The sequence below is a fragment of the Notothenia rossii genome (genome assembly GCF_949606895.1).
Source record: "Notothenia rossii genome assembly, chromosome: 8".
Classification (NCBI taxonomy): Eukaryota; Metazoa; Chordata; class Actinopteri; order Perciformes; family Nototheniidae; genus Notothenia; species Notothenia rossii.
In genome coordinates, this window is record NC_136906.1 from 63442910 (window position 1) to 63464709 (window position 21800).

At 41.1% G+C, this 21800-nt stretch overlaps 1 protein-coding gene across 2 annotated transcripts; it reads left to right on the plus strand.

The window, feature by feature from the left end:
• Positions 1-115: 115 nt before the first annotated feature.
• Positions 116-19059, plus strand: med23 (mediator complex subunit 23). 2 transcript variants are annotated; one of them, XM_079643464.1, is made up of 31 exons: positions 116-286; positions 989-1020; positions 1128-1215; positions 1308-1432; positions 1753-1864; positions 2077-2175; positions 2288-2389; positions 2483-2552; positions 2918-3030; positions 3118-3213; positions 3866-3883; positions 7830-8036; positions 8582-8725; positions 8911-9056; positions 9202-9447; positions 10034-10176; positions 10267-10441; positions 11007-11170; positions 11383-11507; positions 11590-11795; positions 13967-14147; positions 14834-15004; positions 15546-15762; positions 15875-15984; positions 16080-16206; positions 16522-16687; positions 16784-16856; positions 17205-17419; positions 17729-17849; positions 17965-18096; positions 18444-19059. In XM_079643464.1, the coding sequence occupies exons 1-31, from the start codon at positions 236-238 to the stop codon at positions 18657-18659; spliced, it is 4191 nt and encodes a 1396-aa protein (XP_079499590.1). In that variant the 5' UTR covers positions 116-235; the 3' UTR covers positions 18660-19059. The 2 variants fall into 2 exon arrangements, with proteins under 2 accessions (XP_079499590.1, XP_079499591.1); XM_079643465.1 differs by lacking the exon at positions 3866-3883.
• The last annotated feature ends 2741 nt before the right edge of the window (positions 19060-21800 follow it).

Consider the following 21800-nt stretch of genomic DNA (forward strand, 5'->3'; position numbering starts at 1 on the left):
TAAGAGTTACACACTTGTATATGCAGTTTATTCTACACATAATGAAGACAAAGTGAAGCGGAACTATGCAGCTCGTGTCGCTGATGTGTCTCCGGATTGTTTTTGAAGTTGCACGTCGCGCGGCGCATTCATCCCAGTGCCTCTTTGCATTTAGCTCGCAGATAGCATTGTCTGCGACTAACCTTATTCATTAGTGTGATGGTTCGTTAAAGAAAATAAACTGTTGGATGCAAACATGGCGCTTTCGATGGAAACGCAGCTCCAGAGCATCTTTGAGGATGTTGTGGTAATTTGCATCTTTATTTACTGCTTTTACAGCTAAAACACATGTTAGCATTTCAGACAACGTTAGCTTCTTCCATGATATGTTCACTCATGAAGCTGCTGCAAATGAATCATTCAAACTATAAAGCTAACGCTAGATATAATTTGCCTTTCAATACAGTTACGTTTTTACTAGCCGTAAATATATGAACTAACAGCTAAGATTGATACATACAGTTAACATAATTGGATGTCAAAGACGTTTTGAATACAAGTACCTAAGTGTACTTTCATGTTTACCTTTACAATTGACCTGCCAGTGACTGGTGACCGCATTGAAAAGTAGATTTTAATGTCAAAACACATGCAAAATGTGTTGTGATATAATTAGCAACATTGCTTTAACATATGTTGTTTCTGGGGGGTTTATTTCCAGTGGACGTTGATACAAAGCATTTAGAGGGTCATTGCACTAATGTAAGATGAAGGAAGTGGGATTTACCTGTAGCTTTAATTCAGTAACATATACTTTAATCTCTACCAACATCTCAATTGTACTGTAGAAAATATGACACATGACTTTCCTGTTAACTAAGGCACCAGAGCAGACGGTTATTATTATGACTACTATTATTAAGAGAGATGTGAATAGCATAAGAGAGATCAAAATGGTTTATATAAAATGTCCTTCTACATAATATGTTCTCAATGTCTTCTTTCACAGAAAACTGAGATGATAGAAGAGGCCTTTGCTGGGTAAGATACCTCCAAACACAATAGCACACATTATGTCTAGAAGAAACAACAACAAAAAAGAACATCTTAAAATAAACAGTGTGAAAATCAATGATGTTGTGTTTTAGGATGTTTATGGTCACTCCAGAGGACGAGAGGACTAAACTGACCAGTTGTCTTGGAGCCTTCAGGCAATACTGGGGGACCCTACCACAGGTGTCTGAACACACAGACACACACACTTACACACAGAATAATGAATGAATAATTAGCTGGATTTTCTCAATGCCCTCCATGTCTTTCTGCAGGAGTCTCATGATCAGTGTGTGCAGTGGATTGTGCGCTTTATACACAGCCAGCACAGTCCCAAAAGGATCTCCTTCCTCCACGACTGTCTAGCAATGGCTGTGGAGACGAGTCTGTTACCGCCAAAGTAAATATACACACTTATAAAGGCCTGAAGCATGCTGGGGGTTGAAAGTTTTTTGGTTACTCTTTTTTTTGTTGCTTAATTGATTAGGCTTTATATCACTGTAAGCAAGGACTGATCTTCATGGTTTATAATGCCACTATAATTCAAGAATTGTATTTTAAGCAATGTCATCATGCTTAAAATGTCATTAACAACATGTATCCTGCAGTTGATCTGTTTAAAGACTGGATATAACACAAACATAATGTGCCCCCTTATCTTATGTGCTTGTTATTTTTGTGTTAACCGTGCTTCTAAGGAGTCTCTTTGTGTCTCTGAAGGATGGTGTGTGGAGCTCTGATCAGCTCGGACAGTTTGGAGTGGGAGAGGACTCAGCTGTGGGCGTTAACTTTCAAACTGATCCGCAAGATCATTGGAGGGGTGGACTACAAGGTCTCACACACATGAAACAATGATGTTGTGATCTATTGAATGCAGACTTATTGAGACCTGTGTTTTAAGATGCTACAAGTTGATCTCAAAGTTCACTAATGTAAACTCTAGATTAAGTTATCGAGCATCTCTCGGCTTCTCATCTCTTCTTAACAGACTCAATTTGAAAACCTTCCGTCATCGGCCATATTTATAACCTGTGGTTTTTTCAGGGAGTTCGAGACCTGTTGAAAGCGGTACTGGATAAAATTCAAACCATTCCTACCACTGTCAGCTCAGCTATAGTCCAACAGCTTCTGGCCGCCAGAGAGGTATCCTTCTTTCATTTATTGGATACAATGATTTATGATATCTTTTTTTGAATAATTATCTGTAAGCATATCACATCCTTCACCTAAATTGCTTTCTCTTTCTTTACTCCAGGTGGTAGAGTACATCCTAGACAGAAATGCTTGCCTCCTGCCAGCCTACTTTGCCGTCACAGAAATCCGAAAACTGTATCCAGAGGGACAGCTGTCTCACTGGGTAAGAGTCCGTTTCTGGTGTGCATGTTTGCAGCAACGTCATATTTTTCTAACAAATACTTTTGTTTTATTATCATTCTGTCTCTGTGTGTAGCTCCTAGGCAGTTTGATATCAGACTTTGTGGACAGTTTCAGACCCACAGCCAGAATCAACTCTATCTGTGGTAAGAGAGACAAAAACACACTGACGCTGGACGCTTTCAGAATATTGTATTTAGAGTTTGATTGTTTATATATTTTAGTTTGCTCAAGGGTTCTTGGTTTTGGCAATACTCTTTTTCATGCTTTGCCAGAGCTCTAATGAATTCCATTCCATTTTGAAACAAAAATATAAACAATAATGGAAATCTGAACTAAAGGGGTGCAAAGCTGAAAAAGCTGCACAAATATAAATCTTATCTGTAGCTAACTCGTCACTCATGTATGCCAAAAATATATGCCTTAAAGCTATGAGAAAAGAACATAATGCAACTTGTATATTGAACAATCAGTGTGCCTGTTTAGTCATTCTGTGTGAATCTCCCCTCAGGTCGGTGCAGCTTGTTACCGGTGGTGAATAACAGCGGGGCCATCTGTAACTCCTGGAAATTAGACCCCACTACTCTCCGCTTCCCCCTGAGGGGCATGCTCCCGTTTGACAAGGTAATATATTCTCATGTACAGAAAAACGAGCATTAACACCAATGAACAAATCCCTAATACATGGTATGTTTTTCTGTGTGTGTGTAGGACCTGTTTGAGCCACAGACGGGCTTGCTGCGCTATGTGTTAGAACAGCCATACTCACGAGAAATGGTGTGCAACATGTTAGGACTCAACAAGCAGGTATGACAACCTTTTTGTTATACCAGGCCCCTCCACCTGCCCTCACTTTTCCTGTCCCTTTAAATCTATTAGAATGTGTTCCCACCCATCTCTCCTTCCCTCTACCTGCTCCTGAATTTTCCCCCCCGTTCCTCTTCATATTCAGCTCTTTTTTTTGTTTGTTTTTATCTGGTTCTTTTCTTATATTTCTTGTTTCACCTCCCCACCCTTTTTTCCGTTTGACACTTCCCTTGTTGCCACAGCTATATAATATGTAGAGCAATCCAATGCTGTGCGCTTGACCCATAATGCACTGGTGTTAGTTTTCCCTGTTGGGTTCATGCAGTTTCAACTCAGCCAAGCTCACTGAGCACCATAAACACAGTTGGACCAGCTTTGATGATCAACACTGGCCAGAGCTCTGATTTCAATTTTTTTCTCCCATTTCAAATACGAACAAATAACCCAGAATGCAGTTTTTCTCTTTGAACTGGCTGAGATAATGCTAACTGTGCTGAACGGACAGTGAACGGCCTAGCTCCTTAGTCACCACTTTTTCTGTCTCTCCTTTTCCCCCCTCTCCGTTTCTTTCTCCTTCTTTCTTTGTTTCTCTCTCTATTGTCCTCTGGTTGTGTGTTGTGTTTTGTCTGTCTCTCCGCCATGCGCTCTCTAGACTCTGAACATTGCCCAGGTATGTCGTTGTTCCTCCTCCTGGTCACCCGACCTACTAACTAACCAGCCCATTGGACGCATAGCTTTCTGTTTTTTTTACCACATTGATGTCATAGAAATGGGAAACTGGACAATAAAAAAAAGAAAGAGAACTTGAGATGGAGTGAAGACAAATGCCACAGGGCTTGAAATGGTCTCATCAGGGATTTAAAGAGAAATACCGAGTAGAAAAACACAGATGTGTCCAAACACTTGGTAAATAAATACACAGACTGACAAGCACGGACATAAAATAGGATAAGACATGCGGCAGCTGGTTGATCGATGTTTACGGATCATTAACCATGCATGGTGTGTTAACCTTAATGGGCTGAGTGTAAATTAAATAGTTTTCGATGACATCGATTATTCCGTCATGTGATACCTTATCTTTGCTTTTAATATAGCAGCGGCGAGACAATCAAATGTATTGATTGCATCCAAAGATGGCCAGATGAATCAGTATCTATTTATTGGAGATAATACAACACCTAATCTCTCTATAAACAGAATTCCTGTCTTATACTCCAGAGTTTTATAAAGGAAAACAAACCATTTCTAATTGGTGACCACACATACTCGTAGAGAGTACTAAGTCTGCTCCGTTGAGTTTTACTGCTTACTTTTATAGTTATGTCTTTGCCAGATTTGAATAGCTTGTTATGTAAATGTTAAATCTTCTCTAAACTCTCTTCTATTATTTGAATATACACTCTGGACAGTAGTTTTGTTTAATGTTTTAGACCCAGCCATGTTTGGTTTTATATAAGAAGCTACCATAATCATCCTGATTTAAACCCTGCTGGTGACATTTCAAGTCCTGCTGCACTGCATGTTTGAATGTAGTCTGGTCCTTGCTTGTTGTTAGCGAGGTCTTCTCGTTTCTGACCCCGCTGCTTTTCCTTTGTGCTGACCTGGGCAAAACTACTCTAATCAGGACTGAATGGTGCTCTTGATTTAAACTGCAATACGGTTTGATATGCTTTACAACTCAAGTACACTGCAATAGTTAGGCAGTAATCACAGGAAGACCCTCCCTCCTTCTATATCATTAAGTCTACAAGAACATTGTACGGTATTTGTTGTTAGGTAGGCGTTGGCGTGAATGACTGGATCCCATAGATTTTGAGAATTAATGATTTTCTGATTGTCATGTCTTCTACTTCAAGTTCTGTTTCTGCTACAATACCTGCATTTCCCTATGGGGATCACTAAAGGTCCATCTTATCTTAAACTAGCTCTCAATGAACTGGCTTTAACTTCTTTATACGTGTATCATTCTCCTAGGAGTCCCTCTTTCCAGCTTAGTGATGCAGTAACATTTATGTAACTTCAGAAATGTACTGCATGTGTATGGGCAAATTCCAAAATATAAGATATGGCAAAGCGTGGACAACTAAGCCAAATGCTCCTTACCGTTATTTCTAGTGTTTTGAACTGTGTTTTTGCCCAGATCGGCATTGTCAGAGTGAACTCTGACCCGTGTCGTGTGATGTTCATTGGTTGACGTGTGGTGAACTTTTTTACTTTCAGTTTGTAACTATTGCATTGTAGATCATTGTGATCTCATTGTGAAATATAAGTTACAAACTACCTGCCCCATTTATAAAAAAATATATATATATGTCGATGACTGAATGATTATGATTGGGCGGGCCTAAATGTAGAAAAAAATGTTAGTAGAAGGATTTAAGAAGTTAAAATAACATTATAATTTAACTCCAGTTTTATTCATTTTCAGTTTGATATTTCCTTAAAGGGACCCAATAATGCTCTTTGGGGTGTTCCCTTTCTTGTAGTTCATTATATCGGTTTTGGTGCATGTAAAGGTTAAACTCCAAAATGTCCCTCCCATAGGGAGTTTCTCTCCGACACACCCGCCCTGCCTGAAAGCCTTGATTGGATTAGTTTGTTTACTTTAGTAGCATATTGACATCACTATGTAACACCAGCGCTTCAACACATTGTACCTGAAAGGCTCAGGGGTGGGACATCTCTAAGCCAGCTAACCAATCAGAGCAGACAGATCAGATTAAAGCATGATAACACGCCACAATAGGGGCACAAAATACTAATATGAAGCCAAAAATTAGCATAATAGGGCCCCTTAAAAGCATTATACGGTTCTAATCGCCCAAAACAATTGGGTTTCATTATTTTGTCAAAATCTACCGAATTGTTACAGAGAGAGGCATTTCAAGCCGCACTAGTCAGTCATCCCTTTAGCAAACAGTATGAGACTTTGTTCTGTCACTTACATTTTATGTTGCACTTCACTGACTAATTTGCGGAAGTAATGCAGATTAAGTTTCAGCTTCCCTAAAATGTGTTTGATTTAAATACACATCCGTTGGAATGTTTGTAGAGGAGGTGGATTATAAACCGGCTTCTGGTATGGTTTCACTGTTGCTAGGATACCTGTTTTGGGTTGTAACTTGGTAAGCCATGGGCTGATTTCTTTAGATGGCAGAGGGAAGAAATGCTCATGGATCCTTCTCTTTTTCTCTCACCTTTTCTTTATTTTTTCCTGCCCTCTCTTTTTCTGTGTGTGTTTGGAGGCGGAGGAAGAGGAGTGACGGTCAGTCTCGTAGCTCCTCTTCCTTTTCTCTCCGTTCACATCACCTGACTGCCTTCCCGCATGCAGAAACGTGTTGCACTCTTTGGTTTGGTGTTGTGTGCTGTGCTGTGTCATTTGGTGATGCTCTGTGGTGTGCTGTTAAATTCTGTGCTGTGTTGTTTTTATGAAAAGTGTTCCACACTCCTTCTGTCTGAAGTTACGTTTCCCACCCTGGGTTAATAGCAAAATGTCAATATTGGAATTTTATATTCTTCCATGGAAGATTTAAAAGAAGGTCAGGGTTAAAAAAAAAAAAAACAGCTAAGCTTACCCTTAATTTAGGGGCTTCAAGATTTGGTTAACCTGCCTTCTGTCAATATTCACCTCCCTGTCTCCCCCTTTTCTCCCAGTCTTTTTTCAAATGTTCTCTTGATTCCCTTCCCTCCTTCCCTCTCTTCTCCCCTCTCTCATTGAAAGTCCCCTCACATATGGAAGTCTTAACTTGTTGCTTACGAAAATGAAATAACCATTTCAGAAAAATAGTTAGTACTTGCATAAGACTTATTTCTAGCTCAGCATTGTTGAATCAATGTTATATATGGCGTTAACAGTATTAACTTTTTTTTTTTTATATGGGCAATGCACTTTAAGCAACATGTAATTGTGGTGGTGTTAGCAAACAGGCTAATTATAAACTGCAGTCTTTGGGTAGGAAGCTCCAAAACCACTTATCTTGTAGTAATCATGTCCATTTGAATTTACTTTCTAGAATTTGCTTGCGAGTAAACTGCTTATTAGCCGTCTCATGTTTTTTCCCAAATACCATAAACACCCCCTACCACATCAACTTTCTTTTTGGATTTGTTCACTTTCCCCAAAACCTAAGTACTGTCACCTTTCTCGCGTAGTGAAGCTGCAGCACAACATTTGACATAAATCTTACTACAGTGAGTTTACTAACGCTTTGTGACGCACCTACATAACAATAATCACTGGGAAATAACCAGGAACTATTCGTATGAATGTAAATGTGAAAAAGGGGCCACAGAAAGGTTTACTCAGCTGACAGAGGCAGGATGGAGATGCCGTACTGCATGCAAGGGATGGGAACATAGCTACAAGTGTTACAGCATCAATATCATTAAAATGTGTATGTGAAGTCAATTTAACAAATGGTTTCTTCCACATTCTCTCCCTCCCTCTGTCTGTCTTTCCACTCCCTTCCATCTCTCCTGTCTTTCAATGTTTCCCTCACCCCCTCTTCTTCCTGTCTCTTTCTGTCCTCGGGCGTCTTTCCCTCCCTATTTAACTTCCTCTCTCCTGCCCACTATTCCCTTTCTCCTGTAACTCCCCCGTCCTCCCCCGTCAGCACAAGCAGCGCTGCCCGGTGCTGGAGGAGCAGCTGGTGGACCTGGTGGTGTACGCCATGGAGCGCTCGGAGACCGAGGAGCACTTTGACGCCGACATCGGGGGGACCAGCCAGCTGCTGTGGCAGCACCTCTCCTCCCAGCTCATCTTCTTTGTGTTGTTTCAGTTTGCCAGCTTCCCTCACATGGTGCTGTCGTTACATCAGAAGGTGAGAGGAGGGGGATAGCAGAGGGAGAGAGGCCTAAACTATCCATAATGGGAAACAGACTTCAGCTTGATTTGGTTTCTTGGCAATTTTCTTAATAATGTTCATAAAAATCAACAATTTCTTTTGTCAGAAAACAAACAAGATAAATCATAGGAACCTAAAAGGGACATCATAGAAGACTCCAATATCAAATGTATTGTTGGACAGGGAAGTGTGTCTTGCTGTTAGAAGTTTATTATACATTTTAAAAACTGTTAATAGCTAGATGTATTTATTTTTATATATAAATAATTATAAACTGCATTTTATGTTTCTTTAAATAAATATAGAATAGTAAAAAATGTATATATTTATACAAATAATTACTTATATGTTATTTATTATCTTGAGTGTAGTTCATTGCCAAAAAACAAACAACAAGGTGCATTTGATGGACTGATCCATTCTATAGAACATTTATCTGTAGGCCATACAAGGGTGTTTAAATGATAAAGCCTAGAATCAACCGGTGATGCTTGTGTTGTTAAGTGTGTCTCTCTCTACAGCTTGCAGGTAGAGGTCTCATTAAAGGCAGAGACCACCTGATGTGGGTCTTGCTGCAGTTCATTTCAGGAAGCATTCAGAAGAACGCCTTGGCTGACTTCCTGCCCGTCATGAAGCTCTTTGACCTGCTTTACCCAGAAAAAGAGGTACACAAATCTGCCAAGAAATTAGTATGGTTTACAACAATCTACGTTTGACTGTTCTTATTGGCTGTAGTGTGGTAGTACGTTTGTGTAGGAATAGCATTGGTAGAAGTGGCGGTGCTAGTGATTGCAAGTATCAACTCTATAGGTTACTATCAGATTTATCCGTGTTTTCTTTCCCCCTCCAGTGTATTCCAGTTTCGGACATTAACAAGCCGCAGTCCACTCATTCCTTTGCCATGACCTGCATCTGGATCCACCTGAACCGCAAGGCTCAGAACGACAACTCCAAACTACAGATACCCATACCTCACTCTCTGAAACTACACCATGAGTACGTATCTTTAAAATACTGGAGCCTGATATATGTACTTTCGTTAAATACCCTAGTGTGCACCAAAATACGCTAACCAGTTACTTGTTTAAAACATCCCAAACAAACAGTCAACGTTCTGTTCCCCCCCCCACCTGTACGATAGGTTCCTCCAGCAGTCGCTTCGTAACAAGAACCTGGGCATGTCCGACTACAAGATCGCCCTGCTGTGTAACGCCTACAGCACCAACTCTGAGTGCTTCACCCTGCCCATGGGCGTCCTGGTGGAGACCATCTACGGGAACGGATCTATGAGGATCAACCTCCCCGGAACCAACTGTATGGCGTCAGGGTCCGTCACCCCGCTGCCCATGAACCTGCTGGATTCACTCACAGTGCACGCCAAGATGAGGTGAGGAAAAGCAAGTGATGTAAAGAAGAACTAACGCTAAGACAAGGCTCCTCCCGCTGGAGATCATTGTTTGCATGATCCTTCAAATCTAAATAGAAACCGTACATAAAGCATACATTATTTTCAGTGGAAAGCGAAGGCTTCTGTCTTTCATGTCATAATGCTGTTTTTTCATGATGACATCATCATCTCGAGTGCGGTCCTAAACTGTGAACACGCCTGAGACGGCTCATAAAAAAGATTTCAAAAACAAAGAAAATCAACATAGTTTAAATAACTTACTGCTTTGTTTGTGGATTTTTGTATTTATTTAAAACGTTTATGAGACAATTGCAAAACGTAATCAATTAATATGGTTTATTGAGTTGCATATCCTAGCTTAGGCTGTACAGATTTATGGGATGTGAAGCGTTTGAAGATATTCTTGCAACATAACTATTAAGTTCGAAGAGGTAAAAAAACTCATTTATGGATGAATTTGATGAAGTATTGACAATGTATTACAGATACAAATAAAGAGAGCAACTCAGATAACGGCAAAGCATCTAACTGTGTCATCGGCCCTCTCTGCCTCTCCTGTCTGCAGTCTGATCCACAGTATTGCCACGAGGGTGATAAAGTTGGCCCACGCCAAATCCAGCATCGCCCTGGCCCCCGCACTGGTAGAAACCTACAGCAGACTGTTGGTCTACATGGAGATCGAGTCACTGGGCATCAAGGGATTCATCAGTGAGTTACAGAAACATTTGAATTCCCCGCTGTGTTAAAACATTCTGATACAGATTGAACAGATGTAATAATGTAACTCTGTCTGATCAGGCCAGCTGCTGCCTAACGTGTTTAAGTCTCACGCGTGGGGAATCCTCCACACGCTGCTGGAGATGTTCAGCTACAGGATGCACCACATCCAGCCGCACTACAGAGTCCAGCTGCTCAGTCATCTGCACAGTCTGGCTGCTGTGCCCCAGACCAACCAGAACCAGCTGCATCTGTGGTAAGGCACACTCATTGTACTTACTTTACTGAACGTCATTGAACCAGACCAAGCCAGCACAATGATGCCCCTGTTAGGATCTTTAGATGTAACACAAGAGTGTAGGCGCCTGATGTGTGAGTGTAGCAGCAGAGCAACTATGCTCCAATTATTCCATTTCCGTATCTTTTATACAGAACACCAAAGCTAGTCGTGAACATGCTCTGTAAAAGTGGGTTTAGAGACATAACTCTCAACTCCGGTGGAGCAGCTCAAACAGAAGTTGTCCCAATTGTTCATGTAATTTGATCCCCTCTTCTGATTTGACCCACAAATCAAACTATTTGCCCACTGATCTGAGTGCCCTGAATACCCTAAATACAATGTGCAGTATAAGGTGGTACATGACTGAACCTTGAAGTAACACCTGACCCAAAATCTGACTCAAAACATTATTTCATTTATGCAATGCTAATATAAAACATTGTGCATTTGTTTTTTGATGGTGCCGACCTCTACTGAAGTCCTTTAGGGTGTTAATGGTTTCTCTTTGTCTGTATCGACGTCGCTGTGTCTCTGTCCCCAGTGTTGAGAGCACGGCTCTGCGGCTGATCACAGCCTTGGGGAGTTCGGAGGTTCAGCCCCAGTTCACTCGCTTCCTCAACGACCCAAAGACGGTTCTGTCACAGGAGTCTGAAGAGCTGAACCGAGCCTTGATCCTCACCCTGGCCCGAGCCACGCACGTTACAGGTAGACTGTTACTCCTTAAGATTTGTCTTTTCTTTTGCTCTTTATTCTCCTCTTGTCTTTTTCTTTTGCTATTTTCTGCCATGTTTGTCATTTTCTTCCTTCAGCCTTTTTTCTGTTAATTTGATGGGAGATACATTTGATTACCCTTACAGTCCTGTTTCCCATATGCTCTCAATATGTTTTGAAGTTGCCTGCTTTGTGTCTGTGTGCAGATTTCTTCACAGGGTCCGACTCCATCCAAGGGACTTGGTGTAAAGACATCCTGCAGACCATCATGAACTTCACGCCTCACAACTGGGCCTCACACACACTGTCCTGCTTCCCTGCGCCACTTCAGGTGCGGTATAGTCAATTGGGAATAATTCATTTAATCTCAAATGCATTTCTCCATTGTAATGACCTCTCCCTTTTTCTCTCAGGCGTTCTTCAAACAGAACAACGTTCCTCAGGAGTCTCGGTTCAACCTGAAGAAGAACGTGGAAGAGGAGTACAGGAAGTGGAAGTCCATGGCCAACGAGAATGACATCATCACCCACTTCTCCATGCAGGGCTCGCCCCCCCTCTTCCTCTGTCTGCTGTGGAAGATGCTGCTGGAGACGGACCACATCAACCAGACAGGCTTCAGGTCGGTACCACCATTTTGTGTCTCTACAGAACAGATGCAATCCATGCAGAACTGTTTTAATTGTATACAGTCAGTGTAAGTGGGAGGCTGTGGCACAGTGAACTAGTGCGTTGGTGTTCGGATCAGGGGAGCACAGGTTCAAACCCCACTGCAGTCAGCATGTCGTTGTGTCCCTGGGTAAGACACTTCACCCCAAATTGCTCCTGTGGGGATTGTCCACAGTATTGAGTATGTAAGTCGCTTTGGATAAAAGCGTGTAACAAGTAACATGTGATGTCATGTGGAAAGACAGTTATATATTTTCCCTCCTTGATCCATTTTCAAAATCTGATACAAATAGTTTAGAAAACATGAAAACAAAGCTTGTTCCTCAATGACCGATTTAGGTTCCTTCAAATAAAAACTGTGCGGAGAAAAATATGTTTTACCATGTTTTATATTTTATCTAATATTTTCCTATATTTATTTTATTGGTGTTGTACCTTGTGTTTAGAGTGCATGAAGAAATTAAAGCACACGTGGAGGAAAAGTTTAATCATTTTAGTTAATTTGATAACATGAGTAGTGATGCGCTCTTGTGGCCAAAATGACATTTACAGTAAAACATTTATAAGAGGTTCCTATAGACAAGTTTACGCGCCAAAACACGGGTAGCGCCATGACACTACACAAATGCACTTCATTTCCGCCGGAAGTCTTTTGCACAGCGTCTGTCGGTGTAAACCGATGTAAACAGTCAGACGGGCACTGGTGTAAACACAGCGATTTCGATGCTAACAGTGATGCTAGCTTGGGAACACGATTCTACTTCTTTGACTGGAGATGGCGTTACTCTCCCCCACCCGAATTCAGTGCAAAACTGGGAGGATAACATGACGACGTGGCCCAGCATAAAACCAAAATAAACTGCCTTATTTAGGTCATGCCCACAGGAGCCAACAGTTGTCTGTTGTTTACATAATGCACAATTTACATGATCTCTTTATGCTGTGCAATATATCATATGTGCCTGTACTGTTTGAGTGAAAATAAAGTTTAATGTAATTTCATTTCATTATTGCACTGTTATTGCATTATTGCATTTCATATGTTCCTTAGAGTGCTACAATTTCTTTTAACACAGTTCATCATTCATATTAAGCTCATACTGTACATAAATAACACTGAATGAATTAATTGTTGAGAGGAAACTAAAGAAATGGCTTCAACAAGAAAGATCACATGTTTAATCCTAACAGGTATTACAAATTAAAATATAAAAGCAGCCCAAACAATTACATCACTATGAAAATATTCATATATAATATTAAAAAATACAATGCATGCAGTATTTGTTGTGTTTATCTGTATTTAATGAACAACATGGCTGGGTGCTGGGTGCTGGTTTGTGGTCGTAGCACTCTCTATCTAACCACTCGTTCAGGTGCTTTCTCGAGTGATTGCAACCAACTACCGCACACGTAGTTCCCGAACCACTTTTCTTCATGTTGTAATTGTTATATCCTCTTTGTCTCTGCGATATCAGTGCTTTGTCGGCACAACGGAGCTAGCTAGCAAAACAAACCCAGTCCGCCAAAACGGAAGTGCATTGCATCGAAGGGAGGAGTTCAGGATGTAGAGCGGAAACGGCTCAATAACTTGTGTATGGAAGCCTGTTTAAAAATGAAAAAATAAATAAAATCACCTACCAAAACTTTATTTATTTTCACCTTGTAAATCTTGTTTCCAGCTTTTTAGATGAAAACAAATAAAGAATTCAAAAAGATTTTGTCGGTAAAAAAAAAACAGAACACAGAAGTGAAATCTATTTCACACTAACCATTTATTTTCTCACTTGCCTCTCAGGGCTTTCATTCAAATATCAGTTTTTACAAATCTCTCTCTAATTGACTTTAAATAATTACAAATGTTAGCAAAGTCTCAGTTCCCACCACTTGAGTTTTTCATGTGTTACCATTCATTCAAAGGAGTGTGTTTTAATGAAGCATGTGGTAATGAAGCATCTCACCACTGATGTTATGGCATTTTGTACACTAATTGGCCCAAAGGGTGGGTGGGGGGGTGTTCCCAAGTCTCTTCAAAAAACATCTGTGACTAATTGGTCCAGTGGGAGGATACAGAGTTGTGTTGACATGAGGCGCAAACTGCTTTGCTGATTCTGTGTCCCCCAGGGTCTTGGAGCGTATCGGGGCTCGTGCGCTGGTGGCTCACGTGCGAACGTTTGCAGACTTCCTTGTCTACGAGTTCTCGACATCCGCCGGCGGACAGCAGCTCAACAAATGCATCGAAATACTCAACGACATGGTGTGGAAGTACAACATCGTCACGCTGGACAGACTCATCCTGTGTCTGGTGAGAAGGAACTTGCACATAGAGAAATCTAAATACTAGGGATGTAACGATATATCAAATATTGCGATATCGCGGTAAATAAAAGTCTCAATACCGTCGTGAGACTGACAAAATCTACTGCGATTTTTTAATTAATTTTTTTAAATAATTATTAATAGAGAGACAATACACAGTTTTACCCACTGCTGTCACCCATGGCCAAAGCATATCTCTCTGTCCCAGCAACATCAGTACCAAGCAAGAGAGTTTTTTCCACAGCAGGGGATATTGTAAACGCCCAAACATCCCAGCTTCTACCTGGAAATGTGGACATGCTCATATTCCTAAAAGATAACCTTGATGATGCTGAGTGAGTTAGAGTTGAGTTACTTGAAAAACTAAAGTGAAACTTGATTTATTCTATTGCACGGTCTGATTATTATATTGTTGACACTTTAAAATACTACTATCCTACTAAAATGCTGTACAAATCAGATTTATTATTTAATAAAGAAAAAAAAATTCAAGTAAAAAAAAAAGAAAATTCACTTTATTTTTCTTTATTTTTCAATATCGCGATAAATATCGTACCGTGGACTTTTTATCGCGATATTATCGTACCGTGAGTTTTCCGGTATCGTGACATCCCTACTAAATACTATATGATAAGTTCTTTGTGTCTGACCTCTCTTCTTCTCTGCCTCCAGGCCATGCGTAGCCACGAAGGCAACGAGGCTCAGGTTTGCTACTTCATAATCCAGCTGCTGCTGCTGAAGCCCAACGACTTCAGGAACCGCGTCAACGACTTTGTCAAGGAGAACGCTCCGGAGCACTGGCTGCAGAGCGACTGGCACAACAAGCACATGAGCTACCACAAGGTATGCAAAACTCACTCTTTTCAGTTGAGGGATAGTTCAAGTCTTTTGAAATGGGGTTGTAAGAGGTACACATCCATAGTGAGTATATAACCGACAGTAGATAGTGTTCTGGAAGCCCCCTTTTGACAGGGGTACCAGCACAGCAACAAATCAACATGCTGAATGTGAATGGGAGTAAATGCAGAAGGTATTTTAGCAACCTAAGAAATCAATATTAGTTTCAATGTATGCTATATTTAGAAGGTGTTCCCAGTTTATCAGGCAGTTATCTTTGCTCTCTTCTAATCCACCTTACTCCCTTTAACAAATACATTTGACCTCACAGAACAAAGGAGTTTCTTGTCTACCACTTGCCTATGTGTTTGTGTTATTTGGCAAATAGGGTGAATCCCAAATAAGTCACAACACACACCAATAAACCTTTAAAGAAATGTGTAACTTACATCCTTACCATAATAAACTCATCTGATTGAGACTCCTTAGAAAAAAATGCAGTGTGAAACCCAGATCGGAAGTCAGCAATGTTCGTTCCTTTCACCAGAAATACCCGGAGAAGCTGTACTTCGAGGGTCTTGCGGACCAGGTCAGCCCCCCCATGCCACTCCAGCCCCAGTACCTGCCCATCTACTTTGGCAACGTGTGCCTGCGCTTCCTGCCCGTCTTCGACATCGTCATCCATCGCTTCCTGGAGCTCCTTCCTGTCTCCAAGTCTCTGGAAACACTGCTGGACCATCTGGGGGGGCTGTACAAGTTCCATGGTGAGTTAGGTTGCTTAGAAGAGGATGAAAAGGGGACAGAAAAAAAATCTTCTGCTCTGAGAATGATTCAATGTCATTGATGATGCACACTAATGTATATTTGTGTGTGCAGACCGCCCCGTCACCTACCTGTACAACACACTTCACTACTACGAGCGCCATCTGAGAGACAGAACCAACCTCAAGAGAAAACTGGTGCACGCCATCATGTCTTCACTGAAGGTAGGAAGAGGAAGAAGGAAAGAAACACACATACCAGAAATTGTGATTTGTTATTATTCATTAAAAATGCATTTACACTGTTTGTGTTTTTGTAGGACAACCGTACCCCAGGATGGTGCCTGAGTGAAACCTATCTGAAGTTTGGCATGAACCCCAGAGAGGACAACGTGTGGATCCCTGATGACACCTACTACTGCAAGCTGATTGGACGCCTGGTGGACAATATCCTTCAATGATCACCCCCTGTTGGTAGACGGATCGATCCCTCTCATTCTGGCTAATAAGAACTTCTAGGCCTTTGGGGAATATGTACCTGAATAATACACTTACCTAATGCCTCGTTGCTTAGAAGACAGATCGATAGTATTTGTATATCTGTACGTAATTAAATCTTGGGTCATTTTATTGCATCCGATGTAGTTGCAGAAAAGATAGAAGTAGCTGTAATGGTGTGTTGTAGATTGGTAGACATACCAGCCAGGAAATAAGCTTGTGTTTTCCCCCAAGTTATTTCTATCCTCCCTAACTCTCTCTCACCGATGGCTGGCAAGTCCCCCGGCCCCTTCCCCAACTGCGACTGGAGGTTCAACGAGTTCCCCAACCCCGCGGCCCACGCCCTGCACGTCACCTGCGTGGAGCTGATGGCTTTGGCCGTGCCGGGAAAAGATGTCGGCAACGCTCTGCTCAATGTTGTTCTGACGAGGTACAACGGACTTTAGGGCTCGATCAAACGTACAAAACAAAGATATATAAGATAAATTATTGAAGGTTCAAACCATGTTTCTTTTCAATCTTTCAGCCAACCGCTAGTTCCCAGAGAGAACGTCACAGCTTGGATGAATGCCATTGGACTCGTGATAACCGCACTTCCTGTAAGAAGAACTGTCATTAAAGACCACCACAATGAGTAGAACTGCAGTTAAAAGCAATGTGTAGACTCGTACAAAAACCAGCTCTCAATCACGACTTATTTACTAGAAGTGAGTGTCGGTGTTTATGTATGCAGTGACATTAGAAACACCGGGGTTTTTTGTGCATCAACCTTTATAAGGCAACCAGTTCTTAACCATAAGCATGCATCCAAGAGGAAGCTAAAACAATGGCAGACACAGCAACAACACGCAACTGACAATTCCTACTATTTTCTCTTATGACTATTTGATACATTTACACCGAGTTTCCTCACCATGACCACCTCCCTCTCCCCTCTCCCCCCCCAGGAGCCCTACTGGATCGTCCTCCACGACCGCATCGTGTCAGTGATCAGCTCTCCGGCGCTGACCTCAGAGACGGCCTGGGCAGGTTACCCCTTCGCCCTGCTGGACTTCACAGCCTGCCACCAGAGCTACAGTGAGATGAACTGCAGCTACGTGTTAGCGTTAGCGCACGCCGTGTGGCATCACTCCTCCATCGGACAGCTGTCTCTGATTCCCAAGTAAGGAAGCCTTCCTGACTCTGTTGCTCCCCTCTTCAACCAACATATAATTTATGGTCATAATGATCAGGCCACCAAACACAGATTAAAACTAAAGTAACAAACCTGTTTGGAAAATATTAGAAGTAGAAAATACAGGTATTTTTGTTAAAAATGTAAGAAGTAAAAGTAAAAAGTCGACAGAAAAATAATTAAGTAGTGGAGTAAAGTACTGGGGGAAATAATGGACTTAAGTACAGTAACGAAGTATTTGTACTCCACTACTTCCCACCTCTGTTGTCATGTCATCATAAATGTGTGTGTGTGTAGGTTCCTGTCAGAGACCCTGAAGCCCGTCGTCCTGACAGAGTTCCAGCTGCTCTACGTGTATCACCTGGTGGGGCCGTTCCTGCAGCGCTTCCAGCAGGAGAGGACTCGATGCATGTTGGAGGTACACATTGTTTAGGATTAAAACCCTTTAGATTATCCACAATAATGTCTCCATTACGTCAGTACATTTTGTGGATATGTCCACAAAATATATATCTTTGTTTTGTGTGTTTCAGATTGGCGTGGCCTTCTACGAGATGCTGCAGGCGGTGGACCAACACTGCTCACATCTCAGCTACATGGACCCAATCTGTGACTTCCTCTATCACATCAAGTACATGTACACTGGAGACAGCGTGAAGGAGCAGGTGAGAAATCACATCACATGGGAAAATGTAACTATTAGAAATAAACCAACTCCAACTAAAATTGGAGAACTTGAGAGGACATCTGTGACCTTGCAGGGCCTGGGGACATAGTTTGTGGGTGTCTATTTTTAGCTTGCATGTGTCACCTCAAGCTCCCCAGCAGTGCCCAGACCTGACACCAGAGTTAATTAGAGGAGATTACACTGTAGCTCCATTTGTGCTTCAGGCTCAGACAAATGTGATTAAATGGACTTTTCAAGTAATTAAATTAATAAAAAAAGCCATCATTTACCAACTAGGGCAGTCTCAACGCCATCTATATGTGTTTTAATTGTATCTTTCTCTAGGTGGAGAAAATCATCATGACTCTGCGTCCGGCCATGAAGCTGCGCCTGCGCTTCATCACACACAGCAGCAAGATAGAGACCGCATCATCAGCGGCTGCCGCCGCTGCCGCTGCTGCCTCCTCCACCCCTCAGCCTCCCGTCCCCCAAATGTCATCGTCCTCTGCCGCCGCATCCCCCTCCTCCTCACAGCACACACACACACACACACCCATGTAGGCACATACACACAGACACACACACACACACACACAGTAGCAATCATGACATTTGACCTTCACACATGAGGGCTAAACATTTTGGGATTTTTGAGTAAGGTCTAGTAATGTTTCCTGTACTTTTATGCACAAGAAACCTGGAGAGAATCTTGTTATTAAGTGCTTTAAAAAAACATCCTGTTTCTCAACTTGTACCTAAGTGAAAAACCCAGAATGGTCTCATGATGAATTCATTAAGGAAGTGGAAGGAAGTGAATCATGAAAACTGCAAAATAATCCGCAGATCACGATGACTAAACATTTCTTGTTAATATCATGGCATCTTTTTTATATTTCTGTTTGTATTCAATTTTTATATTGTACATGTTTATTCTTAGTCCATTAAAAAAAATGTTTGGTAATCTGGGTTCTGCTTTTTATTGATACTATTTATACCTCTACTGTGTATTCTTATGCATGAATACGTATTTAATTTACAGCATCCCCAACCCCCTCGAACACAGGTAAGAAAGACAATTAAGCACAAAACAAAAATAATGATAAGGGAAAACTGTAAGCAAAAATATTCTTACAATAAGAATAATAATATGATTTTTTTTAAAACATGGTTGTCTCTTATTGCTTTTCAAAAGGCTACTTTAGTCTGTGTTCGCAGGGATATTACTTTATCTCCAGATAATTTCAGATTACCCTAATTGCTCAAACCCTGCAGAAACACCTTTTCTAACGCTACTCTTCCACACACATTACAACGGAATAACATACTTTACACCAGTAGGGGGAGTAAGACATTTGCACTTTTAATCTATCTTTTATGTCCGGAGCACTGAGAGGGAGACATGAGAGACACTGTTGTGGCCCCTTACTGCCAGAGGGATATCTTTAAAACATCTCATCCGTTAAACTTGGTGGAAAGTACAGCTTTGAGCCAAGAACACACAGGATTTGGGCGATGAGTTGGATCTGGGATTTTTGCCATTTCACAATTGGCAATGAAACTAATGGCGAGAAAAAGACCTCACTCTGAATCCGTGGGGGTATATTTGGTCAGTAAATCAAACAAAGTGGTGCCTTTGTGTGTTACAGGAAGCTGAAAAATGAAGCCATTGATGCTTTTCAGTTTGATTCTGGCATGTACAGTACATCAACTGCTGCTTTTTTATCATTGGCTGATAAAGATTGTATAGTTAAAGCAATATTTTTATGGGAATGTTTAACGATGTGTATTGGCAAGAATCTATGGGGTAAAGAACACATGCCAGTATAAATTCTGAATAGGATTGTATATATTATTAAATCCCGTTAACAGTACAGAAAGGGAAAAGATCCTTTGACAGGACTTTTATTTTTTGTTATTCTCTTTATCTTCTTGTAAAGTATTTGAGCACTGTAAAAAGTGCAATATAAACGTCATGTATTATTATAACATCATTACATAAGAAACTGAGCTCTTAGTCATCCCACAATAAAAGGTTTTCTTATTTCCCTTCTGCAGAGTATTTGAATCGTGATAAAATATGTTGGAAGACAAAAGACGAGTTTGAGGCCTATAATCAATCATTGCTGCTTACCCACTCTCAATTACATTACGTCTTTATCGAGTCAGCTGTAACTGAATTAAATGAGCATTATGCAAGCTGTTACTTCAGTACATGATAGACCAGAGGTCATCGCTTGTGATTTCCAACGTGATGACTGTGTTAACCCTTAGTCTTCGTTTCTGAGCTTTAGATGAGATGAGTTCATGTAAAGCAGGGGTGTCCAAACTACGCCCCGGGGGCCAAATATCGCCCGCGGACCATTTTGAATCGGCCTTCAGCTAATTAAAAAAGTATAATGGAATATGGCCCACAAATGAAACTTGTGCTTGTCTTATTGTACTTTTGCGTTAATGAAAAAAAAAATTAACGCCACTAATCATTTTAACGCGTTTAATGCATTTTTTGTACTCGGCCGCCCTGTAGTTTCAGAGCGCATAGAGTTTAAAATACCATCTACAAGCTGATGCTGACAGCCCCGCTCCTGCCGCCCGCTTGCGGCAGACCACACTTCCACGCTCAGCGGCAGGCACCGGCTGGCCATTTAGAACAGACAAAACATTTGCGATTATTTTGCGATTAATCGAGATTAAATATTTTAATCGACTGACTAGTAAAAATATATTACACAGTAGTATGCATGTATTAATAAGACCACTTTTCAAATAAATTCAGTCAATTCAAGTTGGAAAAATGTTCTAACATCTCTTAGTTGATAAGAAAAAAGCCCAATGACTTATTAACATAACAAGCTTGAAATACACCCTTTCCTATTTCTCCTTACTTTAATCAATCTGAGGCTTCTGTTTTAAGGGATGAGCTGCCAACACTCACAAGCATAGTTTACCTACATTTGATTGATTTTGCTAACTTATAACTGAATTTATGAGGCAGGCAATATACCTCTCGGGAGTGGCCCAGCCCTTCGTATATCTTTCTATATTTGGCCCTCGGTGAAAGAAGTTTGAACACCCCTGAAGTAAAGATACTTTTATTTTAGTATTCAGAACAGGAAGCTTATTATTATTATTATTTGTCTTCCTTAAGGTTCATTTATACCAGGTCAACCTTGACTTAATCACATCACAACTAATGCCAAGTACTCTGGGCGTTTAGTCCCATTCTTCTTTCTGTGAGTGAGTCATGATATCTCAATAAGGCCCCAGATCTAGGTCAGCTAACGTGCTGCTGGCCCCTCGGCTCACCCATTAAACTCTGGCCCCAAATGCAATGTGGCAACATGTAGGCCTGTGAGATGCAGAAGCACAGGGAGTCTTCAAATCACAGCATGCTGGAGTAGAGCCGTCGTTCCATATGTGTGTTTCTGCTCTCCAGTGTTGCGTGGGAAGCTCAGCTTTATATATAGCATTGCAGTATATAAGGCTCAGCTGTAAATGGACTGGTGCATGGATGTATCCTCTAGTATTGATTATAGACTGAACTGCTTTTAATTTTCAGTTTTTTCCATTATTTTTATTTGGAAACAACACATTTGGTTGCACATATCAATCAATTTTGGCACAGACTCTTTTGTATACTCAATGTTGCCCATCAAGTTGGAATCAAATATTTTTGACCTCTTCTCATGAAATGATTGTGTGTTT